Source organism: Bradysia coprophila, unplaced genomic scaffold (genome assembly GCF_014529535.1).
Source record: "Bradysia coprophila strain Holo2 unplaced genomic scaffold, BU_Bcop_v1 contig_138, whole genome shotgun sequence".
Taxonomy (NCBI): Eukaryota; Metazoa; Arthropoda; class Insecta; order Diptera; family Sciaridae; genus Bradysia; species Bradysia coprophila.
This window is the reverse complement of record NW_023503409.1, coordinates 9,470,152-9,493,307: the sequence shown is the minus strand read 5'-3', so window position 1 is coordinate 9,493,307 and position 23,156 is coordinate 9,470,152. Positions and strand designations below refer to the sequence as shown.

The following is a 23,156-nucleotide window of genomic DNA, read 5'->3' as shown; positions in this document are numbered from 1 at the left end:
GTTAAAATGACAAAGTAAATAGAAGAAAGAAAGACAAAACAAACAAAAATTTGTTACTTAAGATGACCCCAACATTTTCTTACAGATTTCTTCAATTAACCGCACACAATTTACCCAAAAATTACAACACAAAATCCTAAAATCCTAAAAAAAATAGTTTGTGTCAGGGAAAAGAACTAAAAACTCAAAAAAGAAATTCTAGTTTTTGCAACATTAAAATTGTAAATGTTTAAAATTGATTATAAATATAGTAATGCGAATCAGTTGTTTGTAAAAGTTACCCCTATCAATCTCTCTCTTTAATAAACAAAATCCCAACAATATACACCGAACGTGTTGTTTACTCATTTTTCATCTAGCATCCGAAGGCTGTGTGGTTCCTTTATGCCCTAAGGCTTCATTGCTTCATTACGAGTTCAACGAGGTATATCTCGTCTCTCTTGGAATTGTCGTTTTTGTGGTAGAGCTGTTAGAAAAATCGTTGGAAATTTTTCATCCTGATCGTCCTCACTCTTTACCAGAAAATTTCGTTTTCTTTTTGTATAAATGAGATTTTGACAAAAACAATAAGAAACATAGTTTCCGTACTATTTTCCAAAAATATTTTATCATAGAAGCAATTTCAAAGAATATATATTGCGATGAAAGTTAATAAGCAAACAATCTTAAAACAATTATCAGTCATCACATACCTGGTGCATATCTCTCTATAAAAATCGAAAAAAAAATCATTATACATGCTACATGCGTCGAAAACCGTACTTTTCATGTTTCAAGCCCTACTTTCGATGAAAAAGTCTCTTTTTCGTGTGTTTATCGACCTCGGCTTCGCTTCGAATCAACAAAGTTCACACGAAAACGAGACTTTTCATCTTTTTATCCCTAGTCATGTAAAATACTATTAATTCTCCACTAACCCATGAAAACGAAAATTTCTGGTAAAAAGCGACTATCAGGAATTTAGTTTTCTTGGTACATCGAACTGTTCCATAATGAAGCCCAAGGTCCGAGGATCATTTATCACACGCAAACAACTAACCAAAAACTGGGATACTTCAGAAAAGTGAACCAATACGTGTGAAATAGGACATTCGATATTTTTAACGTTTCGAACTGGCAACGGACTGTTAGAATATCTACGAGTAAGTGTTACATAAAAAAGCGAACTGATCGCAAGTAAAAGAAGAATTGATCGAAAGCAAAAGATAATTTGACCGCAGTAGAAGATAAATCTTTCTTTCTTGATAATTTTGTAACAGGAACATATACATCTCTGCTACCAGGATTGCAGGAACTGACAGCCAAGTCATTTTGTACAAGAAAAATGTATTCTGCGGTCGAATTTTCTATTTCATGCGATCAATTCTTTCTTGCTGTCAAATTCTCTTTTTAGAATTATCAGAATGCTTAACTTAAAAAATCCGTGGACTGAGCAACGGCTAACGAAACTTCAAAGTAAAATAGCGCGAATCTATTAGACTTCTCTTAGAACCTTAGATTCTTCTGAATTGGTTTCATTAGTAGATGAGATAAACTTTCATGGAAGTTGTTCGAAGAAAAAAGATTTCGAGCTAATTCAAAGGAGCAGGCCTGTCACGTTCGTTTTACTTCCAAAACATGTATTACATGAAGAGTATGACGTAAAGTGAACCAGACACTATTCTCCTGAGCATAGATCCTGAAAAATGTAACAAACAGATGAAGGATGGAAGTATAGACAAAGTAGACGAAGACTCTCAAACAGAGTCATGATACATCAGCAAATCAATATAATGTTTTAGATGGACACACATCATCTAATGAAAAGTCACCCCTTCACAGTCCGTCACAATAATAATAATTCAATTGATCGATCTATTCACATGGAATTGCCATAAGTGCGAGCGAGACAAATAAAATTCAAAGTCGTTAAAGCGAGTAGGATAAAAATGTTCCAAAAACCGAACATTTTAAGCGACTGGGTTGAAACGGAAATCCTATCTTGACGTCATCAAATCTGTTACATAGCACTCTAGCTTCAAGCAAAACGCATGACTCCAATTTTTATAAATGCCTATAAAATTGTGTGTTTTAACTCACATAAAGAATGTTAATACTGTTAAGCGGTGCTTTGGTCGTAGACTCGGTTGTGGTTCACTGAAGAATTCTTGTACATGGATTTTATGCTACATATAAGACAAGCCTAATACTCATCTGATTTAGTTTCAAAACTTATCGAATCTCATGAACGTTTCAGACTGAAGTACCAGAATCACGTTTAATCAGCTTTTTTGCCACTCAACATCATAATATGCAAAATTTGCAAACTTTGGATGTCTCTATGGTATAATAGTTATTTATGAAATCCAGTGCAAAGTACTTTATTAGGCTCTAGATGTGTAATTGCATACGATTCGTGTTGCATACAACGTTTTATGCGATGAAGAAAATCGACTAAATATCGAAGATAATTGTAGTGTGACGTCAGCACCACGTGGCTTTTATCGCACTAGTGCGATAAAACTATATGGAAATCCTTTATCGCACTAGTGCGATAAAGAAGGTTCATAAGACACTGCACACAGGCGGCGTAAGTATCGGATTACCCTACTGAATTGCATAAAACGTTGTATGAATCTCGGTGCAAAGTACTTTATTAGGCTCACGATGTGTATTGTGACTCACCTGTAGTTACAATTACACATCTTAGAGCCTAATTAAGAACTTTGCATTCGATGTCATAAATAAATATTAATCCATTCGAAATCCTTTTTTAAACGAAACTATATTAAGGTTTTATGGAACCAACTGCATCTATCGTTTCTCTACCTGCATTAGATTTTATTTTCCGGCATATGTCGAATTACCTTAGCTGGATTTCCACCTACTACAACGTTATCTGGAAATGATTTTGTGACAACGGCACCAGCACCAACAACAACATTGTTTCCCAGCGTAACCTGTCGTAATAAATCAGTTCACCTTAATGACACCACGTTTAGTATGGAGTAATACCCCAGGATTGATAATGCAACCTCCACCTAGCCAACAATTGTTGCCAATTTTGACTGGAGAAGTCAATTCGAAATAATTTTCCACATCAGTCCTGTGAGCTGCGTCTAAAGGATGATAAGCTGCATAAACATGTACACCAGGTGCCAACATACATTCACTTCCGAATTCAATGGGACCACAGTCCAGCAGGACACAATCGAAGTTCGCATAAAAACCCTCACCGACCTTAATATTCACTCCGAATTCACACCGGAAATTTGGCTCGATGTGCAAATATTTGTTGGATTTGCACGAGGGATGAAACAAATCGTTTAAAATTGAACGACGAGTTTTCTCATCGTTGTAAAATGTTTGATTGTACTTTTGAACGAGTTCCCGGCAACGATACCTTGGCTGAAGAAAGTCTCTATGGTCCGGCCGGTATGGGAAACCTTTTATCATTTTCTCCCATTCCGACAAATGGAGATACTCCTTCGGATCTGGATAGTCTGGGAATGGTTTCACCGGTGGCAAATTTGTGTCCATCGTAAAAGTTGAGCGGCACTACTTTGTTCGTTTAGAGAAATACAACTAAATTGAAAACCTTTTCTAATCAGCTGTAAAGACAAACATTAGCTTTTTTGCGAATGGTAAAGTTAAAGATAACAACGATACCACTGAATGACGAACTATGGATGCCTAAATAAGTTGTGATTAGCCTATCGGTAATATAGGCCTTAGTATCGGCTATATCGACGATAAGAGAGCAACGATAGATACAATAAAATCGATGATGGTGAATCTGGTGAACATAAATGCGTTGAGATTGGATGACGAAATATTTAATGGAATTAGATGGTTGTCTGGTTTACAAAGAAACAGATCGGAAAACTGTAAATAGTTTCAACGTCACGTCCGTTGAAAATAAATTTATTGAAACGGAATCAATCTCAACAGAAGATTTACACCGAAAAATAACAAAAACGTTTTTGAATGGACCGACGAAATCATTCCAAGTCCATCAGATTTCCACTGATTCCATCCATATTCTTCCAAAACGGTTCGGAGTCCGGTGATGGTTCGGGCATATGTCGAATTATTTTAGCCGGATTTCCACCGATAACAACATTGTCGGGAAATGATTTTGTGACCACAGCACCAGCTCCAACAATAACGTTGTTTCCGAGAGTGACCTGATAGAATGAACGGGGATTACATTAGATGACTGTAGGCTGTGCATTCCATTATTTAACGAATTGAAAGAATATTTACCCCAGGATTGATAATGCAACCACCGCCTAGCCAACAGTTGTTCCCAATTTTGACTGGGGCTGCCAATTCATAATAATTTGGCATATCCGTCAATTGTCTGTAGGCTGCATTCAAAGGATGTGTAGCAGCGTAAACATGAACGCCGGGTGCCAGCATACAGTTACTTCCAAATTCAACGAGAGCACAGTCCAGTATGACACAATCAAAGTTCGCATAAAAATAGTCACCAACCTTGATATTTGCTCCGTAATCGCACCGGAAATTCGGCTCAATGTACATGGATTTGTTGGCCTTGCACGAGGGATGGAACAAATCGTCCAAAATGGAACGTCGCGTTTTCTCATCGTTGTACGATGTTCGATTGTACTTTTGAACTAGTTCTCTGCAACGTAGTCTCGGCTCCTGAAAGCTGCTGTGAAAGGGCCGGTATGGAAATCCATTTAACATTTTCTCCCATTCCGACAAATGGAGATACTCCTTCGGATCTGGATGGTCTGGAAATGGTTTCACCGGTGGCATATTTGTGTCCATCGCAAGTTTTGAGTTTCTAAACTTTCACTGCAGCTATCACTGTTGTCAAGTGGTAAAATATTATAGAATCGATTGGTCTGTGAAGTCGGAAGTGGCTAAATGTTGTGATTTTCCACTAGAATCACCAGAAACACTCAAAAACCTAATTTCTTCCGCGTAATGCAGTCAATTATTGTTCGTTACTCTTTTAGTGAATTGCTACTAAGTTGAAAGCTTTTACTAATCAGAGGCTGAGTAAAACATGATTGCTATTTATTGTGAATGATAAGCTGAAGATAACAACACTCAACACATTATTACCTCATACCTCATAACAAACAAACGAAAAGGTGAGATGACTTTGACAGTTAATCAACAAGTTATAACATTTGACGCAACAAAAATACCATCACTTCCTTCATGAAAAGCCGGTCAAGCCGGCCACTGTTTATTATTATGGTGGTAGAGTGTACAATATGAAGTTAGTAAACAATGCAAATAAGGTTCCAAAGAAGAGATTGCAACACACCTGACACACCAATATCGAAGATGAATGACATCGACATTAAAATGTTCGTTCACATTTTGCTGACTGCTTATGATGAGAATGAAGGAAATCGGATCAGCTGATTTTAAATTGCCTTGTTTCTATCAAGGTTCTAAAAGAACAGGTTAAGACACTTTCGAGTTGATCACAAAGGCGGTGTGATCAAAATTTTCCTGCAGCGCCAACTAGGTTTGGAAAATTTTATATGACGATTTCAACTTAACAAAAAAAAATTGTTTTCAAGTTGACTTTTCAAACGATATACATGTTTGAATTGTCAAGATTTGTGTTTCACCGCCTTCGTAAGTGTCTTAACATGTTCTTTCAGAACCTTGGTTTCTATAAAAATATTCAATGACAAGTAACTAGTCTATACTGTTCTGACCAAAAGGCTCTGTAGGAACAGGTTAAGGAAACGACAGGTCCAAAATTAACGGTTCAGTGGAACTTTTTCATAAATCAATTTTTAGACACATAACGCTACCTGAGAAGTAGATGGAGGTACCAACAAAAAGTTCTGTTGCCATCAACTTTATGATCAATTCAGTGGAGTCTCAACCTGTTCTCTCAGACTCTTGGTTCTGACAAATACCCTCTAGAGGGTATTGTTCTGTTCTGACTTATGACAGGCTAATTTCAAAAATCAAATATTTATGAGAACGAAGAAAAAATACTTCAAGCAAAATTGATCATACGTGACAGCTGCCAAATAGAGTACTATTTTCTATTAAATTGGTTTTTACAGAGTTTGCACTGACACAGTGTCAAGTTTCAGTACCCTATTGAGAGTACGACTCATGCTACCACGACATAGGACAAAAGTTCTTTCAGAACCTTGTCGTGGACATAATGCAAGAACAAAGCCATTCATTACACTGAACCTTCTTTTTACCTACCGTCTTTGGTTACTCTCTCTAGACACTAGTAGCTCTAGACACTTATATATAGTAAGTATATGTTTACAACGTGAAGCACCGCAATTCAATCATGAGTGGTACTCTAAATAGTGTACTGAACCTGGAATGCACCCTTCGATGTTATGCAATTGCACGAAATGATTTCTTTCAATATCTCTTGAGCTAAGAGATCATTTAATAAGACAAGCTCTGAATTACTTTCCAAACTGTAACTACCAATGTTTGTCCTTTCCTTCGCTTAAGTCCAAGATCTTAGATTTTGTCTGTTCAGACTTCGTTGTAACCAGTTCCCATGTGAACTGATTGATATGTTCTCCTGAGCTCAGAGAACTGGTTTTCAAGCTCTTAGTTGGAAGTTCTCCTGAGCTCAGAGAACAATAAGGACAAGCTCGTTTTGGTGAGTTAATAATAACTAACTTTATTTCCCAAATTCCATCGTATTTATAACGATTTATTTCATACAATTTCACAAGGGCCCTCTCAATAGAACAAACTGACAAATTAAAATGAAAAATCATATATTTGAATGTGTGTGTGACAGCTCCGTGTACAGACAGTACACGGGACTCTTAATGTCAAAAGTGAAGGGACTCATAATGTCAAAATCAAAGCAAAGTTAACGTTTTCGTGTTAGTGGTGTGTGTGATATAATTTTTCAATGAATTTCGGTCATAATTCCTCTAGGTAGTCTACCTCTATGCAATTTCATATCATGTTTCTTCCAACGCACTGTCGCTTCGGTGCTAGACAGTGCGTTGTTTCTTCACATAATTCATATCATCAGTGTTTATGTTTATTGTTTACATTATTGTTTACGTTCACATTCATAGCTGATGAACGCATTTCTTGCACATTATGCTTGAATGCATTTTACTAAATGTTTACGTAGCTGACCATGAATTTAATGTTTTATCTTCCGATATGATGTTATCATTTCCTAATTTACTTTTCATTTCTTAATCTAATAATTATTCAAGTTAATGTTCAATTTTTTAGATTAATTCAAATGTCCAATATTGGACAGTAACGATGGCATTTCTACGCATTATCAGACACTATCGTCCAACACGGCCAATCAGTTCATATGTTCACCTGCAGTCACGTCCAATCTAACGAAAATATTGCCTACCATCTGTCACTACCAACAAACCATCAAAAAAAGCGTAAAGTCAAAATTCATTGATCGCAAATTTACAATTTTTAATTAAAAAATGCCAATTTGTCGATTCTGACGCCGTTCGAAGTTGAATTTGGTGAATCAGTTCATTCAACACACATTGATCGATTCGACAATATAACGGGAAAACATGCTAGCCCACAAAAACAATCAATCCGGCTGCAAAAAGTTACAAGTGAGTATACCAATAAAATGTCAGAAGAATAGACGTATTTACAGCGATGAGAGAGAAAAACATTGATAAAAATTCCTTCTGGCTGTATGCACCAATGCAAATGTGAATGAAGTTGCAATGTTTACGATTTGAAAAAATAAATTGCCCGGCAAAACTAAAATATTTGATTTCTATCGCAAACAGTTATCATTTGTGATACGCGATGCGGAAGAGCCGAAACATAGGAACGGTGTTAATGCTCTACAGTTGGACAAAAACAATGGGCGACTGTATTCGGCTGGCAAAGATGCGATAATTAGGGTGTGGAATACTCAATCACAATATCAAAATGAATATCTGCACAGCATGGAACACCACAACGATTGGGTCAATGACATTGTGCTCTGCTGTGGAGGAAGAAATCGTAAGAGTCAATCCGAGCCAATGACAATGTCGCCCGATTATTAATTTCCGATTTCCAATTGCAGTTATCAGTGCGAGTTGTGATTCAACAGTCAAAGTATGGAATGCCCACAAAGGGTTTTGTATGTCAACACTACGAACACATAGAGACTACGTGCAAGCGCTGGCTTATGCAAAAGATAAAGAACAGGTGGCTAGTGCTGGTTTAGACAAATCAATATTCTTATGGGATGTAACGACCTTAACAGCATTAACAGCCAGTAATAACACAGTCACCAGTGAGTATATGTGCACTCGAAATGCCATGACGATTTTAACCTTTTCTTCATCCCTCCCCTGTATAGCATCTAGTCTATCGGGTTCAAGGGATTCCATCTACAGCTTGGCGATGAATCCATCCGGCACAATAATTTGTAGTGGATCACCGGAGAATGCCATACGCGTCTGGGATCCTCGTTCATGCACACGTATAATGAAACTGCGTGGCCATTCGGAGAATATACGTGCAATGGTTATATCCAACGACGGCAATAAAGTTGTGTCTGGCAGTTCCGACGGTACAATCAAAGTGTGGCATTTGGGCCAGCAACAATGTGTACAAACAATTACCGTGCATAAAGAAGGTGTGTGGGCACTGCTAATGACCGATACATTCAGTCACGTTATATCGGGCAGTCGAGATAAGAAAATCGTTATGACGGAATTGCGGAATCAAGCGAACAGTGTGCTAGTGTGTGAAGAGAAGGCGCCAGTATTGAGTTTGTGTTACAATTTAGATCAAAGTGGTGTGTGGGCAACGACCTGGGATTCAGACATAAAATGTTGGAAATTGCCACGAACCGATAGAGTTTGCGAAAATCATTCCGACGGACCTGCAATCAATACCACGGAAATTGTAAATATCAAAGGTATGACCGGACCAGTTCCTCTCGAAAGAAAGACACCAACGAGTCATTAAATTGTCCATTTTCCACGATTTCCATTAGGTGGTACGGCAATAAAGAAGTTCTCGGTGCTGAACGACAAACGACACATTCTCACAAAGGATTCGGACAACAATGTCGCCCTGTATGACGTTTTGAAGGTGATTAAAGTGGAAGATTTGGGTACTGTGGATTTCGACGAAGAAGTGAAGAAGCGGAATCAGCGAGTGTACATTCCGAATTGGTTCACCGTTGACCTGAAAATCGGTATGCCAACCATTGTCCTGGATGAGGTTGACTGTTTTGCGGCATGGGTTTCTGCCGAAGGTGGTTTGCCTGACTACGTGGAGGCTGGATCATCTGATTTAAAGGTTTGTTTTTCCGGAAGATTTTAGCCTGACCGACGCTGAGAAGAATTTTTTTCTTTTCATTTTGTCCTTTCCAGTTGAATTTTGGCACTCTCCTCCTACAAGCTCTGTTGGAACATTGGACGCCGAGCCACAATCCGCAGTCGAACGATTTGAATGATATGAGAGGAAACGGATACTTTGAAATTCCCAAGCATACGCCGGTGGTTGTGAGGTAATTTCATTGAAAAATGTTTAGCTCGAGTGGTTCATGCTCAAAATTGATTTGATTTTGCCATACAGTGAGGTTGGGGGTCGCACCCTTGTACGATTAGTTCGTGATACGGCTGGCGAGAATGAAACAACATTCTTGAATGAGAACGTACCGAATTGGGTTACGGATGTGGTTATTGAGAAAACGATGCCGAAATTCATAAAAATCCCGTTCTATCTCCTGCCTCATCCTCAAATGGTGAACGGACAGAAAGACCGTATGAAGAAGGTAAGCTCACTTGCAAAAGCATTCCAAATATGTTCAATAGAAGTGAATGGCCAATCCGTCCATTATAGGATCGACTCGTTGCCAACGAATTCATTCAATGCCGAAAAGTTTGCGAACATGTGTTGGACAAGGTACTCGGTGCCGAAACAACGCCCAGTTCTGGAATAGTCACGAACAATTCGCAAAACAGTCAAAGCGATGGAAATTCGGATGGAGGATCACAAATCCCACCGGAAGATCGAATTGAACTGTTGTGCAATGATGTGGTAAGATCGTCGTAAATTCATTGTTTGTTTCTCATTTCGATTAACGTGCTCATGCTATCAATCAGACACTCGATCCCAATATGGATTTACGAACGGTTCGACATTTCATATGGAAACAAACCGGAGACCTAACGTTTCACTACAAAACCAAGCCAAATTTTAACTGATGAGATGAGGGAAAGAATTGATTTAGGTGAACAAAACTCTATATTATTGCTGCACACGAATGTGACTCTTCATAAGCAAGTTGCTGAACGTATTTAGTGAGAGGGAAAAAATTGTAATCAGATAACGAAATGTGATCGACCGACAGTCACAATGATTTATGTTGAATAATGGATGGACTTGAAAGCGGATCCTTATAGTTTTTAAGCAATTAAATTAACGACAGTTTCTCCCATCCTTCGTTTTTATTGGACTCACCATCGAACGTAATTTATTTGAATTATTCTATTGTTGATTTTGTTTTCTTGTTACTGTGCAGTGTCGATCGGTATACAAGCCAACATCATTGTAGTATATCAAATAAAAACCGATTTTTATAATTTATGTCCAATGTTTTAATGTTGTTTTGTTAGGCAGCGTTGAAGGCGAACGAAAAAATTCTTCTTACATAACTATATAACTTTCTCTTTCATATCAACCTTCCAGCTTTCATTTGACAAAAATGGAAAATTTTACGAAAATCAAAAATTTGACGAAAATCTAAAATTTGACGGAATTCGAAAATTTGACGGAATTCGAAAATTTGATGAAAATCAAAAATTTGACGAAAATCGAAAATTTGACGGAACGCTCGTAGCTCCCAAATAAGAGACTTTTTAGTAAAACCATGAAACACGTATCGACTAGAATCTAAAACTCTACAACTTCATACTTCATACTTTGGCGACTTTACTTGGTGTTTGTTCACACTTTGGCGATTTAATTTTTTTTTGCGATTTGACTATCACCGTGATAGCTGACTATCACCGTGATAGCTGACTATCACCGTGATAGCTGACTATCACCGTGATAGCTGACTATCACCGTGATAGCTGACTATCACCGTGATAGCTGACTATCACCGTGATAGCTGACTATCACCGTGATAGCTGACTATCACCGTGATAGCTGACTATCACCGTGATAGATGGATATAACTAACCGACAAAATCAATTTCCATCAAAGTAATCTTTTTCGATTGATTGAATTTCCAACAGTGGAAAATACTGTTTTTCTGGAATAACTTCCAGATCCTTAATCCCACATAGCCCATCTTCGAACTTAACCTCAGGAATTCAATTCTGCGTCGATTAAAAGAATAAAATTGGTAATTGGTTGACAATTACTCAAGTTATCGTGTTTACAAGCTATTGGACAAACAATTCCATTTTTCATCACATTTCATACAACCTTCGGGACAAACATTTTAGGGTATTTTCCGGCATAAGACCCTGACTTACAGTCAAGGGAATAAGAGAAAAGTTTTTGTTTTGACCACCGATGTTATGTAAGATTGTCGAATTACAGAATGTTATTTTTATTAAGTTCTAATGTAAAGGAATTTGTTATTTTATTTTAGAATTGGAGATATACTATGACGATGATCATGTCCGGAGCGATAGCGGAGGACTTGACGTGGTCTAACTTCCAAAAAAAGAAGAAGAAATTTTTTTTGAGACGCGGCAACTATATATAGGCGAGAATTTTAGTTTCTTTCCTTTGCCCTGTATCACCACAAATCCTATTCTATCTTATTCGCGCTTCAAATACGAGCAAAACGAGCTATCACTCGACTATGTAACTTTAAAATTGCCGGAGATACATCGTTTTGAAGAAGAGTTTGCACATATGTTTAAACGTGAACAAATGAAAGTTTTTTCAAACCTTCATAAGCCACCCATATGCGACTATGGTTGATTCTTCTATAGATACGAAGTGCAATGTATCTACATTTGTTGAATTTTCAACCACCAGATGACTAAGTCATCAATTATATGTGGTTGAATCGAATGCTAAGCATTCAGCACATCAACAACGAATCCGTGCCATTAGACAGGCACAATGTCGAATCCAACATAAAACATTCGCAAGGCTGTATACTTTGGGGAGGTCACGCAGATGCAGATACGCGGGTTACACACCACGTTTCATACAAAAAATTCTCCACGCCATACAAATTCAATATTGGTGAATTTGTTTGTATGGAAAAGGTGTGTTCCCGCGTATCTAAAAAAAGGGCGATCTGCGTGACCTCCCCAAAGTATACAGCCTTGAGACATTCGACCACTGTTTCGATCTGAGAGAAAATTTAAATACGTCTTTCGACGTTTTGCATTAATATGCAGTTCAAAAATACCATTTCTCATCAGGCCTTGGCGACAGTGGTACTCGATACAGTGCTCTAAGAACACTATACCGATTTGCACACGAAAAAGTTTAGTGAATCATAGTTGAAATGAAGTTTCAACTCATCATCAAACTTTTCTAACTCGTGGCCAGTCCGGTGGTTTCTTTACCAAAAGCCCCCACATGTGCAAATCGGTATAGTGTTCTTAGAGCACTGTATCGAGTACCACTGTCGCCATGGCCTGATGAGAAATGGTATTTTTGAACTGCATATTAATGCAAAACGTCGAGAGACGTATTTAAATTTTCTCTCAGATCGAAACAGTGGTCGAATGTCTTATGTTAGATCGTTTTGAAGTTGGTCATTTTGATAGAAAATTCACCAAATTAACGTTTTCCAAACAATCAAAATCTTTCAACTTGCTCTGTATGTTTCTATCTATCTGTCTATCTGTCTATCTATCGACGGTCGATCTCGGAAACTAGTCAGCCAATCTCCATGAAATTTTGCAGTAACCTCAGGGTGGGCATAAAAATGAAAATGTGATACGCCATTACCCCAGGAAAAATCAGAATTTTGTTTTATTGGCCTCGAAGTGGTTTCTGAGTGTGGTTTTCGAGGGTCGGGAACGTGTTTTCGGCTGTAGCTTAGCTGTATTGAAACCTACAGAGGCGTGCGACCCATCAAATGAAAGGTATTCGTAACACGATTCGAACAAAAAAATTAAAAAAATCGGGGCAGATTCGTTTGAGCTAGAGCTAGAGTGATTAGAGTGACCAAATTTTGAGCTACTCGAGCGTAGGATGAAAGGACTAATATTTTTTTGGGTTATGAGAGATAGAGAATTACTTTCTTCGGCAAAGTCTCAGAGTTTTACGAGTAGAACAGAGGGGCATATGTGAAAAATGTCGAAAGTTGGAAATGGGTGGGTCAATTATGTTTTTAGAGGTATTTCTTGAATGGTGACAGATAGAGAGTTACTTTCTTCGGCAAAGTCTCAGAGCTTTACGAGTAGAACAGAGGGGCATATGTGAAAAATGTCGAAAGTTTGAAATGGGTGGGTCAATTGGGGTTTTGGAGATATTTCTTGAATGGTGGCAGATAGAGAATTACTTTCGTCAAATTTTCGATTTTCGTCAAATTTTCTGAATTTCGTCAGATTTTGGAATTTCGTCAAATTTTCGATTTTCGTCAAATTTTCGAATTCCGTCAAATTTTGTCAAATTTCGTCAAATTTTCGAATTTCATCAAATTTTCGAATTTCATCAAATTTTCGAATTTCGTCAAATTTTCAAATTTCGTCAAATTTTCGAATTTCGTCAAATTTTCGAATTTCATCAAATTTTCGAATTTCGTCAAATTTTCGATTTTCGTAAAATTTTTGAATTAAAACTGTAAACTGTTATAAAAAGCAGTGTTGACTACACTTCTAAAACGACTGATATCCCAACAAAAATCTCTTCGAGAAAATTGTGACGCAGTCTTTGAAATACAATTTCTAAAATGAATGATATCGCTAGAGTTGACGCTTTCAGCTTCGTTACGCAAAAATTAAATTTTACACCCAATTAGTTCAAACAAGCTGGCTTAGGTTTTCTCATCATCTGCCAAATAATTTGTACAAAAAAAATTTAGACTGGAAACAATTGGACCTAATTGGAACTAATTGGGTCTAAAATTTAATTTTTGCGTAACGAAGCTGAAAGCGTCAACTCTAGCGATATCATTCATTTTAGAAATTGTATTTCAAAGACTGCGTCACACTTTTCTCGAAGAGATTTTTGTTGGGATGTAATTTACTTTATGATTTGATTTTTGACCTTGAAGTAATTTTACATTAAAACAAAAGTTGTATTGTGTCCAATGCGCTGATTTTTCGATGAAATTTGTTACAGCCACTGATGATGACTTCGATTTGAAGTCGAAATATTTGGCGTAATAAAAGAATAAACTGAGCTAATCCGACTTTAAAATACAAAATTATTGAAGAAGCTCATCAAAAACTACAAAAATTCTCTGGAATTTGTTAGAAAAAATAGACGACTTTTTTGATTTGAATGCAGGAAACTCATTTCGATTTCAATTTTGAATAGTTTATTTCCAGAAACTCAGTCGATTTGAAAAACTTGATATATTCAACCAATCATCAATTTCCTATTGATTTTCCTGCTTTTCCAGGTAGTTCCTTCCGTTCGACCCATTTGCACTTGAGCGCCGAGAAAGAGTTCCAACTGTGATGCTTTCGGTAAATCTTCTCCAAATTCCTGCAACGTTTGGTAAACCGTCGGCTTAAGATATTCCAATTTTGAATGACACACCGTTGGGAACAAATGATGAAAGGGATGTTCACCAAATGTTACCAACACTGATATTAACGGCTTATGAAACCAATCTGTTTTGCCCATGGTTGCATCCAGTTGACAGAGTCTAATATAGAAGTGTCATCAAGGCGGAATGTCTTGCAAGTTAACTTGTGACTAATTTTACCCGAAATCTGGTTCCGGTCGAGGTTCATCTCCGTCATGAAAAGTGTTCGGATGATGATGGGCGAAGCCAACGAATACGAACCAGAAAGATGCCGTCATAACAATTAATAGAAAGGAGGTTAGTCCCATCTGAAGAGAATTAGTTCCATTTAACAAACTAAACAAATTTTTAGGTAAACTTTGCCTCAATTTCGATCTGATAGATGATTGTATCCGTCCTTTGATGCTTTGCATTCTTCAATGCAGAGTTTCAAAATACCACATCTCACCAGGCAATATATGAAATGATTCGGATTTTTTTCATTCAACACTCACCCAAATTGTGGGTGCAAATGTCAGAATTGCGCCTAGCTCGAGAAATATTATCAAATTTTCCCATCTCAGTTTTTGCCGACCGTTTGCCAGTGAAATTATACGACCAATAAGTTGTGTTAACATAAAAATGGAATACAGAAAATAGAAGTAGCAAGGAGCAAGATATTTCTGTACGACATTTTTGGTAGGATTTGGCAACCATTTTATTAATGGTTCAGCGATTAGAACTTCAAAATCCTATAAAGCAAAAGTCAGAAGGAAAAATTATTTTTTTTTCATTTTTAAGATCCAATTTTGATTATTAATCGGTGATATGTGATAAAAAAAGACCAAATCCAATGTGAAATTGCTATTCGCGCGTGCTTGTGAATACTCTAAAACCAAGGCTGTATACTTTGGGGAGTTCACGCAGACCGCCATTTTATTAGATACGCGGGAACACACCACTTCTGATGACTTTACATATACAAAAAATTCACCACATCATCAAGACGACGAGAATCATCAGAGTAGGTGAATTTTTGTATGAAATCGGCCATTTTATCATCAACTGTGGTGTGTAACCCGCGTATCTGTATCTGTGTGGAATGGCACTCGCGTGCGTATAGTCACAGCGATAAAAAAACTTGACGTATGGAGAAACTATTACATTGTTTACCTTTCCAGCAAGTTCTTTGCTCAAGTTACAGAGAACGACTTTCAATTTTGTGCACTATTTCGATTCAGCTGTCTGACCAGCTGGTCCACGTAAACAAACAAAGTCAGTTGATTTTATAATCAGGAGTAGACAAAAATGGCAGTAGTCGCTCGTTTATTAGACAGTTTGTGCAAATGACGTTCATACGTCATACGTCTATAAGTGATAAGTCCATAAGTAATGACACAAATTTGTGGTGAGTTTTATTATATCATCTTTGCGGAAACGGACAAATGCCAAACATTCCGAATTTAGAAACCGTTTGATTTGAAAGGAGTCTCGGTAATATGCAATTCCGTTTTAGGATATTTCTCAAAATCCAACAATTTTTTGGTAATATTATGTTTCGATTGCACAATGATGTCAGGATATTTACAAACAGAAAACAAGATCAAACAACAAATAATCATACATTATGACCCACAATTGAGTTACAAACAAATTTTTTTTTATTTTTTATCGATGGAGAACCTTTGTCTCGTATCATATGCCAAAAAAAGTTAAAACTTTTTTTATAAATCATTTTGAAAGTCACTGAAAACACGTAAATTCGAATCGAAATACAAAAATTTTTGATGACATACTGTATTTCTATTCGATTTTTCGTGTTTTTAGTGACTTTCAAAATGATTTATAAAAAAAGTTTTAACTTTTTTTGGCATATGATACGAGACAAAGTGTCTTATAATTAGGTTCTCCATCGACAAAAAATAAAAAAAAAATTTGTTTGTAACTCAATTACCAGTAAATTTCCCATTTTCCATCTATTCTTAAGGTTATTGTCAGAAAATGGTTTTTCCTTTTGATTTGAAAGCTAGGTGTACTAAGGCAATATGTCAGGTCCTAATAACCAGTCTTAAAGTGTACACCTTTGACCGGAGCGAACACTAATGAAAAGGTAATAGAATTCTGTCACTTTTTTAAACGTAATATAGCAACGAAGATGTCTATAAATCATTGCCTGGCGCGTGTATATGATACATAATATCGTACTTGTATATTTCATTCATATGGTTTAATCGTGAACACTTATGGACTTATCACTTAGAGACGTATGACGTATTAACCTCTGACGTTTAATGGTTTCACGTATAAACTTAAGCACTTATAAATTTGACCTTATCAGTAGTCGACTTATAACTTATAACTTACGACTTATAACTTATAACTGACTTACATATAACTTATAAGTTTATATTTATAAGTCGACGTATAATTTATACGTCATTTGCGCAAACTGTCTATTATCGTTAACAATACAACTAAAGAGAGTCTCATGTAAGTCGACTGTTTCACGCTTTCCATGCGAAACAATGTCTTTTAATAGAAAATTGTTATCTATTTTTTAATTTCAATTTTCAAATTTTGCGCCGCATCGACGTCACACTTTTATATCCATGGCATACCAGAAGCTCTTCGTATGAAAATCTAATATGATTTTCCGATCTCGTCTACTTAAATGTACGAACACTTTTTGAGAACACGGTACTTGGCCTACATCGTACTGAGGTAGGTACATTTACTTACAAGAACTGTATTCGGATAGAGATGGTGACTGAATGCATGTGTTATGCGAAATTCAAACGATGATAAGGGACACAAATCAAGGTAATATTGTCGCCAATTATCTGCCTTGTGCAGGAAATTATGTCCTCCAATGCTACACATTCCAAGCGCAATGCCGGCTAGTATTTGTAGACTTCTGCTAGATGTTGCAATGCCCAACGATGCGAGAATTATGTATGAAATAGCCAAACTGTCTTGAATCATAAGAATCTTGGGAGAGGATCCGGATCCCACCTTTTGCAAAATTGGGTCAGCTCGGCGTTTCAACGTTCGGTAAAAGCCATTATCATCGAACGTGTACGGGCTATTTCGTGGTGATTCGATGTCTTTGACATAATACTTGGCCAGAATGTGTTGCACTTTTGGAAAGCTGCGGATGTGTGACGCCTCAAATGCTTCAGTGATATCGATACCTTTAGTAAATTGTAACCAGTCAGCGCCGCCCGGATGTTTTACGATGAAATCGTTTAAATCGTAAAGTTTATTATGAACACGCCAGTATGGTCCCAGATTATCATCGTGGCGTTTGACTAGATGTGTAAATAATTAAATTTTCATCAATATGCAATATCCCAACATAGTCTGGGTTCTTATGTCCATCCGCGCGCGCTGGGGAACTTATCGAAAATTTGACTATGGAATATGATAGAGGGGTCAAAGTTGTGGAACTAATTTTTTTTGGGTGTCGCGAACCGGTAATACCGGTAAAATAACCGGTTTAGTGTAAAACTAAAAACTTGAATATCTCCGTTAAAAAGCAACATTTTCTTATGGGGCTTAAAAGCCTCATTCACATTGATTCTGGAGAGTATTTTTAAGAAATTAGACTGGAGTGATGGCAGCTGATCTAGATCAGGCGCAAATTATGTTACAACAGTTAAATGAGGAGTCAAACAAAATCGGTCTGAAGATGAACTCAGGCTAATTTTCAAAAGCAAAATGAACAATAGTCTGAAACGTAGAGTGTTCGATACGTGTGATAAACTAAGAGTGGCACAAAGAGCCATGGAACGAAGTATGCTTGGAATTCCGCTCAGAGATAGAATGACAAATCAATGGATTCGACAACAAACTAAAGTCGTTGATGTCATGGAAAGAATAGCATCTTTACAGTGGAGCTGGGCGGGACATATCGCAAGAAGGACGGACGAACGTTGGACCAAATCACCAAGACCCAAGACCAAGACCAAGATCTTGAACTGGAGACCACCCAAAACAAGACCTAGAGGTAGACCACCAGAGTGATGGAATAATAGTATAAAGCGAATTGCAGGCGCAAATTGGCAACAAGTGGCAACGGATCGTTCGGAATGGAAGAGAATTGGGGAGGCCTACGTCCAGCAGTGGATAGAAACAGGCTGAAAAAGAAGAGATCGCTAAAAATTGCAGATTGTTTTTTTATGAAATCGACCAATAAGATTTTTCGAGAGATTGTTTTTTAACATCTAAATTTTAGAGATTGTTTTTATGAAGCTTTTTTCAAAATTTTATAAAAGACAATCTTCTGCAAAATCGGTCACAAATATTTTTGAAAAAAAAACGATTGTTTTTCTTACAAATTACTGCAGTATTGGTGACCAATCAATAGAAGGGAATAGTACGCCAATAGACGCTAATGGAAGTAGATGGGACATAGTTTCCTCACGTAGTTCGAACTACGATCCCCACGATCCCATCCAACCTTATTCGAACGGTGTCTGGTCAATATCACCTGTCTCACTATTTCCCCCTCGACCACCCATTACGATAACATTTCTAATTCCACACGGGTATTTACCACACTTTCGTCAAATTAATTTTTGTCCGGACGCGAACATTTCGTTTACCTTTCAACCAATTGAAAATATTTGGGAATGGCACACCACGCAAGCTAGAACTCTTCAGGTTGAGAAATGTTGAATTTAGAGTATAACCTTTCGAAGTGGATTGTTTAGGGTTCTGTCTGGCGCCACACGGCTCTGACCGCTCTAGATTGGTGTTGGATGCCATCAAAGAATTTTCTTTTTGCTTTATACAATAACGACAGTTTCTTGTTATGGATGTGCACAAACTTGTAGAGTGACATAGGAACATTCTTTTTGAATTAATTACAATTTGTTGAGAGAATCGATTAGATAACGCGTTGTACGTTGTTGAATAATCAAAGATAATAACATATGAGGAGATAAGGTATTTTTGAACAGCGTGGATCAAATATTCGTTATAATGAGGGAAGCGCAAAGATTGTGTTTGCTGTAACCAGTATTTTTTTTGTTAGGAAATCGCTAGCTTCTACGTCCGTAACACAATTCCAAACCTGACTGTATTTATTTATTACCTGTTACATGTCCTCAATCTTGTTTCAAATCACCAGCCATATTTTATTGCGGCTGTTACTTTTCCAAAAACAAGCCATCAGAACAGTCGGAGCGTTTGCTGCGACTGAGCCCCGTCCCGTACGACCCGTAAACCTATTTTGCCCGAAACCATTATATGTCCGTAGCCCTAATAAGCCCGTAACCCTTATTCATCCGTTATCAAAATGCTTCCGTAACCTTATTGCGTACTTGACTTTATTGCATATTTTTGCAAATTAACTGTAAGTAATCACAATATTACACAATAAACTACAAATTTACGCTGATTTCGTCTTTATAAGACTCATCAGTGCACCTTTGTTGCTCGCAACCATGTGCATATCAGCGTGTTCAAATTCAAACTAAAAAATAATTTGAATTTGATCACAACACAACACAGTCTGAACGGCATATTGCGAAACAAAGGATCGTGACGTCACATATAGAGGTTTCTCGAAGGAAAAAAATGTTTGTTTTTGTCAGTCTGAGTGTACTGAAAACCTAATTCTTTCTATCCAAGATAGCAAAATAAATTCGGATAAATAGACACTCTACTCAATCTTGCTTGGCAGCTAAATCAAATTAAAAATTTTTCTTTACCGTGAATTACTCTACGAAAAGAAAGAATCAGAAAGAATCAGCGTAAATTTGTAGTTTATTGTGTAATATTGTGATCGGTTACATTTTCTGGAGTGTTCGAGGGAGGAAATGTTTGTTTTACCTTTTGGATTGTGTCATTAAAATCGTTTTATAAAATTGTCGTTTTCGGGGAATTTTTTCCCGAATAAAAAATTTTAATGTTGGAACAATAAGGCGCGTAAAATTTGTTTTGAATTTGTTGTCGTTCCACAGTACTCGAAAGAGTTTTCTTTTCGTAGAGTAATTCACGGTAAAGAAAATTTTTTAATTTAACTGTAAGTGTTCTTCTTTAAAATTACGCTTAGCTTACAAAAGCCCGTACGAAGTACTTCTCAAGTATAAAACAAAAGTTTACGATGTAATTTTTGGAATCCGAATTTACAACTTTTTTTACCAATTTCCTTTCGGTATTGAATTATCTGTCAAACGAAACAAAAAGGCCACACAGGGCCACAAAGCGGCCTTAGTCCAAGGGCCTAAATTTGAAACTTTTTTATCCACATTCTTTTTAATATTCAATTACCATCCATATAAAACAAATCATGGCCCTACGTTAGTGAAGGGCCGTGACACAAGTCCGTTCACACTGAAAAATGTTTTTTCCGTAGGACTGAGGAACATACACAACTCTTTTGACTTTTCCCCCTCCGCTCCTACTTCCCCCAAAGTATTTTATTCGTAATCTGGGCGTCCATACGAGTTCAACGAGCTATCACACGCCTCATAAGGTTAAGATTTGGCCGATATATTAAATTTCAAAACTTGGAAATTTGTAGAAATTTGTATGAAGAAATTGATTTTCATACATTTTGAAATTGATGAATTTTACCAACCTTTGTTACTTTGTCACTTTGTTACAACGAAACTTTTGAATTTACCGGCGGATTTGGCTGAAATTTTCAGAGTATGTTAAGGACGTAATTCTAAGAAACTAATTTGAAACTAATTTTTTATAAAAGCTTATAATTTCGGAGCTATCAGCGTGTTAAGCTTAAGAGCTATAGGACACATAACTCAGAAATTGTTTAAAATACAAATTTATAGAGTTTTAGATTCTAGTCGATGCGTGTTTCATGGTTTCCCTAAAAAGTCTCTTATTTGAGAGCTATGAGCGTTTTAAGTGCGAGCTATGTCAGCCATAACTCGAAAAATACGGCAGATGGAAACCTCGTGATCTTTGAAAATCAGAAAACAATTAATTAAAAATATAAATGTTTGTAATTTTACGAGAGTGTAGAATAATTTTTTGCTTAGAATTATGTTGTCTATCGAAATTATGGAAACTTCAGTCCCCCATTACCATGGCGTCCAGAACAACACGATCACAAACAATCCGCAGTTTCAACAAAAAATTTACCAAAAAAATTCTGCGTCGCAAAGTCGCAAAGATGCTCACGGAGAACTTTAATCTGCCACATGCGACGCAGAATTTTTTTGGTAAATTTTTTGTTGAAAATTTATCAGTCAAAATTCTGTTCGTTCAAATATTTTCTGAAAAAATTGATTGTCGAATGGTTTGGAAAACTATGCCAGCTAATTTCAATTAATTGGCTGTGAAATTCAATTTTGCGTAACGACGCTGACAGCTTCACCTCTAGTGATATCACTTGTTTTAGAAGTTATCACACATATAGACTGTAGACTGCGTCCAACTTTGCTCTGAAAGAGTTTTGCCGGGATTCGTTACCACTACATACACAATAAGTGGTTCTATTGCACAATAGTCAAGTTGTGTCGTATAGTACCATAATTACAACACAGAGGCTAAAGTATAGTTTCCACTTAAAAAGAGCACTCCGTTTAGCCTCCGTTTACATGACAGTTTTAAAATAGAACAAAGGAACTGTCACGTAAACGGAGTACAAAATTGAAATAAATTCAATTTCCACTCCGTTTGCGTGACAGTTCTTTTGTTCTATTTTACAACTGTCATGTAAACGGAGGCTAAACGGAGTGTTCTTTTTAAGTGGAAACTATACTTAAATGTTAAGAAGTTGTGGTAATTGCTATTTTCAACTGCAGATACTAATTGTAAACGTTTAAACAATTACGATCGACCCTAAAACTCCAAAAGACATGATATATCAATCAAAAAACTCTAAATGGTGAAAGTGACTTTTGTTTACTTAAAACATAACTGATATCGCTGAGGGTGAGGCATTCTGCGCCTGTACGCAAAAGTTGTAGATTCAGACCCAGAGAAATATTTTAATTTTGGTGCTGATGTTATAGTGTGTGTAGTGTTATATTCAATATTCACGCATCTAACGAATCGAAAATCACATTGATTGTTGGTTTGCCATCAATTGTAATTTGTCAGCTTAATTAAAATGAGCTAACATCGCGTTTGGGTTAGAGAAAAGTAATTATCACACTTGAGAGACCCGCACCAACGCGAATTGTATGAATAGAAAAGTTAAAGTTTAACGATCCAAAGCGTCTGATGTGTCAAAGTAACTGGGCCTTTGCACCACGACGTATGCGCGATTTCCAACGCTGTATGGCGAGGCGAGAATGAATGAATGAATGAAATTTGGAACTGTCTTGAAAGCTAAAGTATTGTGGCGATAGAAGGTGAAGGTGAAGCATCGCCAAGAAAAGACGCTCAGACGTGAAATTTCGGGAAGACATACAAACTTTTATTTCTTTGTACCTGGCGAAACTTCATACGTTTTGGCGATTTTTCTTGGCGATAATTCACGCTTTGGTTTTTCTTAGCGTTTGGTTTTTTTTTGCGATTCGACTTTGCAACACTTTACTGGAAAAGGAGCTT

General features: G+C 36.9%; 3 protein-coding genes across 3 annotated transcripts; 1 reads left to right on the top strand and 2 right to left on the bottom strand.

Moving 5' to 3' along the window:
- Positions 1 to 3,862: 3,862 nt before the first annotated feature.
- LOC119074044 (maltose O-acetyltransferase-like) lies at positions 3,863 to 5,279 on the bottom strand. Its single transcript, XM_037179990.1, has 2 exons — positions 4,246 to 5,279; positions 3,863 to 4,166 (listed from the first exon to the last, which is right to left on the bottom strand). Exons 1-2 carry the CDS (start codon positions 4,774 to 4,776, stop codon positions 3,981 to 3,983), a joined length of 717 nt encoding a protein of 238 aa, XP_037035885.1. The 5' UTR covers positions 4,777 to 5,279; the 3' UTR covers positions 3,863 to 3,980.
- Positions 5,280 to 7,370: 2,091 nt separating this feature from the next.
- On the top strand, positions 7,371 to 10,283 carry LOC119074004 (WD repeat-containing protein 48 homolog). Its single transcript, XM_037179938.1, has 9 exons — positions 7,371 to 7,571; positions 7,755 to 7,974; positions 8,039 to 8,251; positions 8,318 to 8,881; positions 8,960 to 9,267; positions 9,342 to 9,478; positions 9,547 to 9,745; positions 9,814 to 10,011; positions 10,077 to 10,283. Exons 1-9 carry the CDS (start codon positions 7,527 to 7,529, stop codon positions 10,176 to 10,178), a joined length of 1,986 nt encoding a protein of 661 aa, XP_037035833.1. The 5' UTR covers positions 7,371 to 7,526; the 3' UTR covers positions 10,179 to 10,283.
- A 4,138-nt stretch (positions 10,284 to 14,421) lies between these two features.
- On the bottom strand, positions 14,422 to 19,461 carry LOC119074016 (cytochrome b5-related protein-like). The gene is made up of 5 exons (XM_037179952.1): positions 19,235 to 19,461; positions 17,370 to 17,938; positions 15,146 to 15,382; positions 14,832 to 14,959; positions 14,422 to 14,771 (listed from the first exon to the last, which is right to left on the bottom strand). The coding sequence occupies exons 1-5, from the start codon at positions 19,395 to 19,397 to the stop codon at positions 14,480 to 14,482; spliced, it is 1,389 nt and encodes a 462-aa protein (XP_037035847.1). The 5' UTR covers positions 19,398 to 19,461; the 3' UTR covers positions 14,422 to 14,479.
- Positions 19,462 to 23,156: the final 3,695 nt, after the last annotated feature.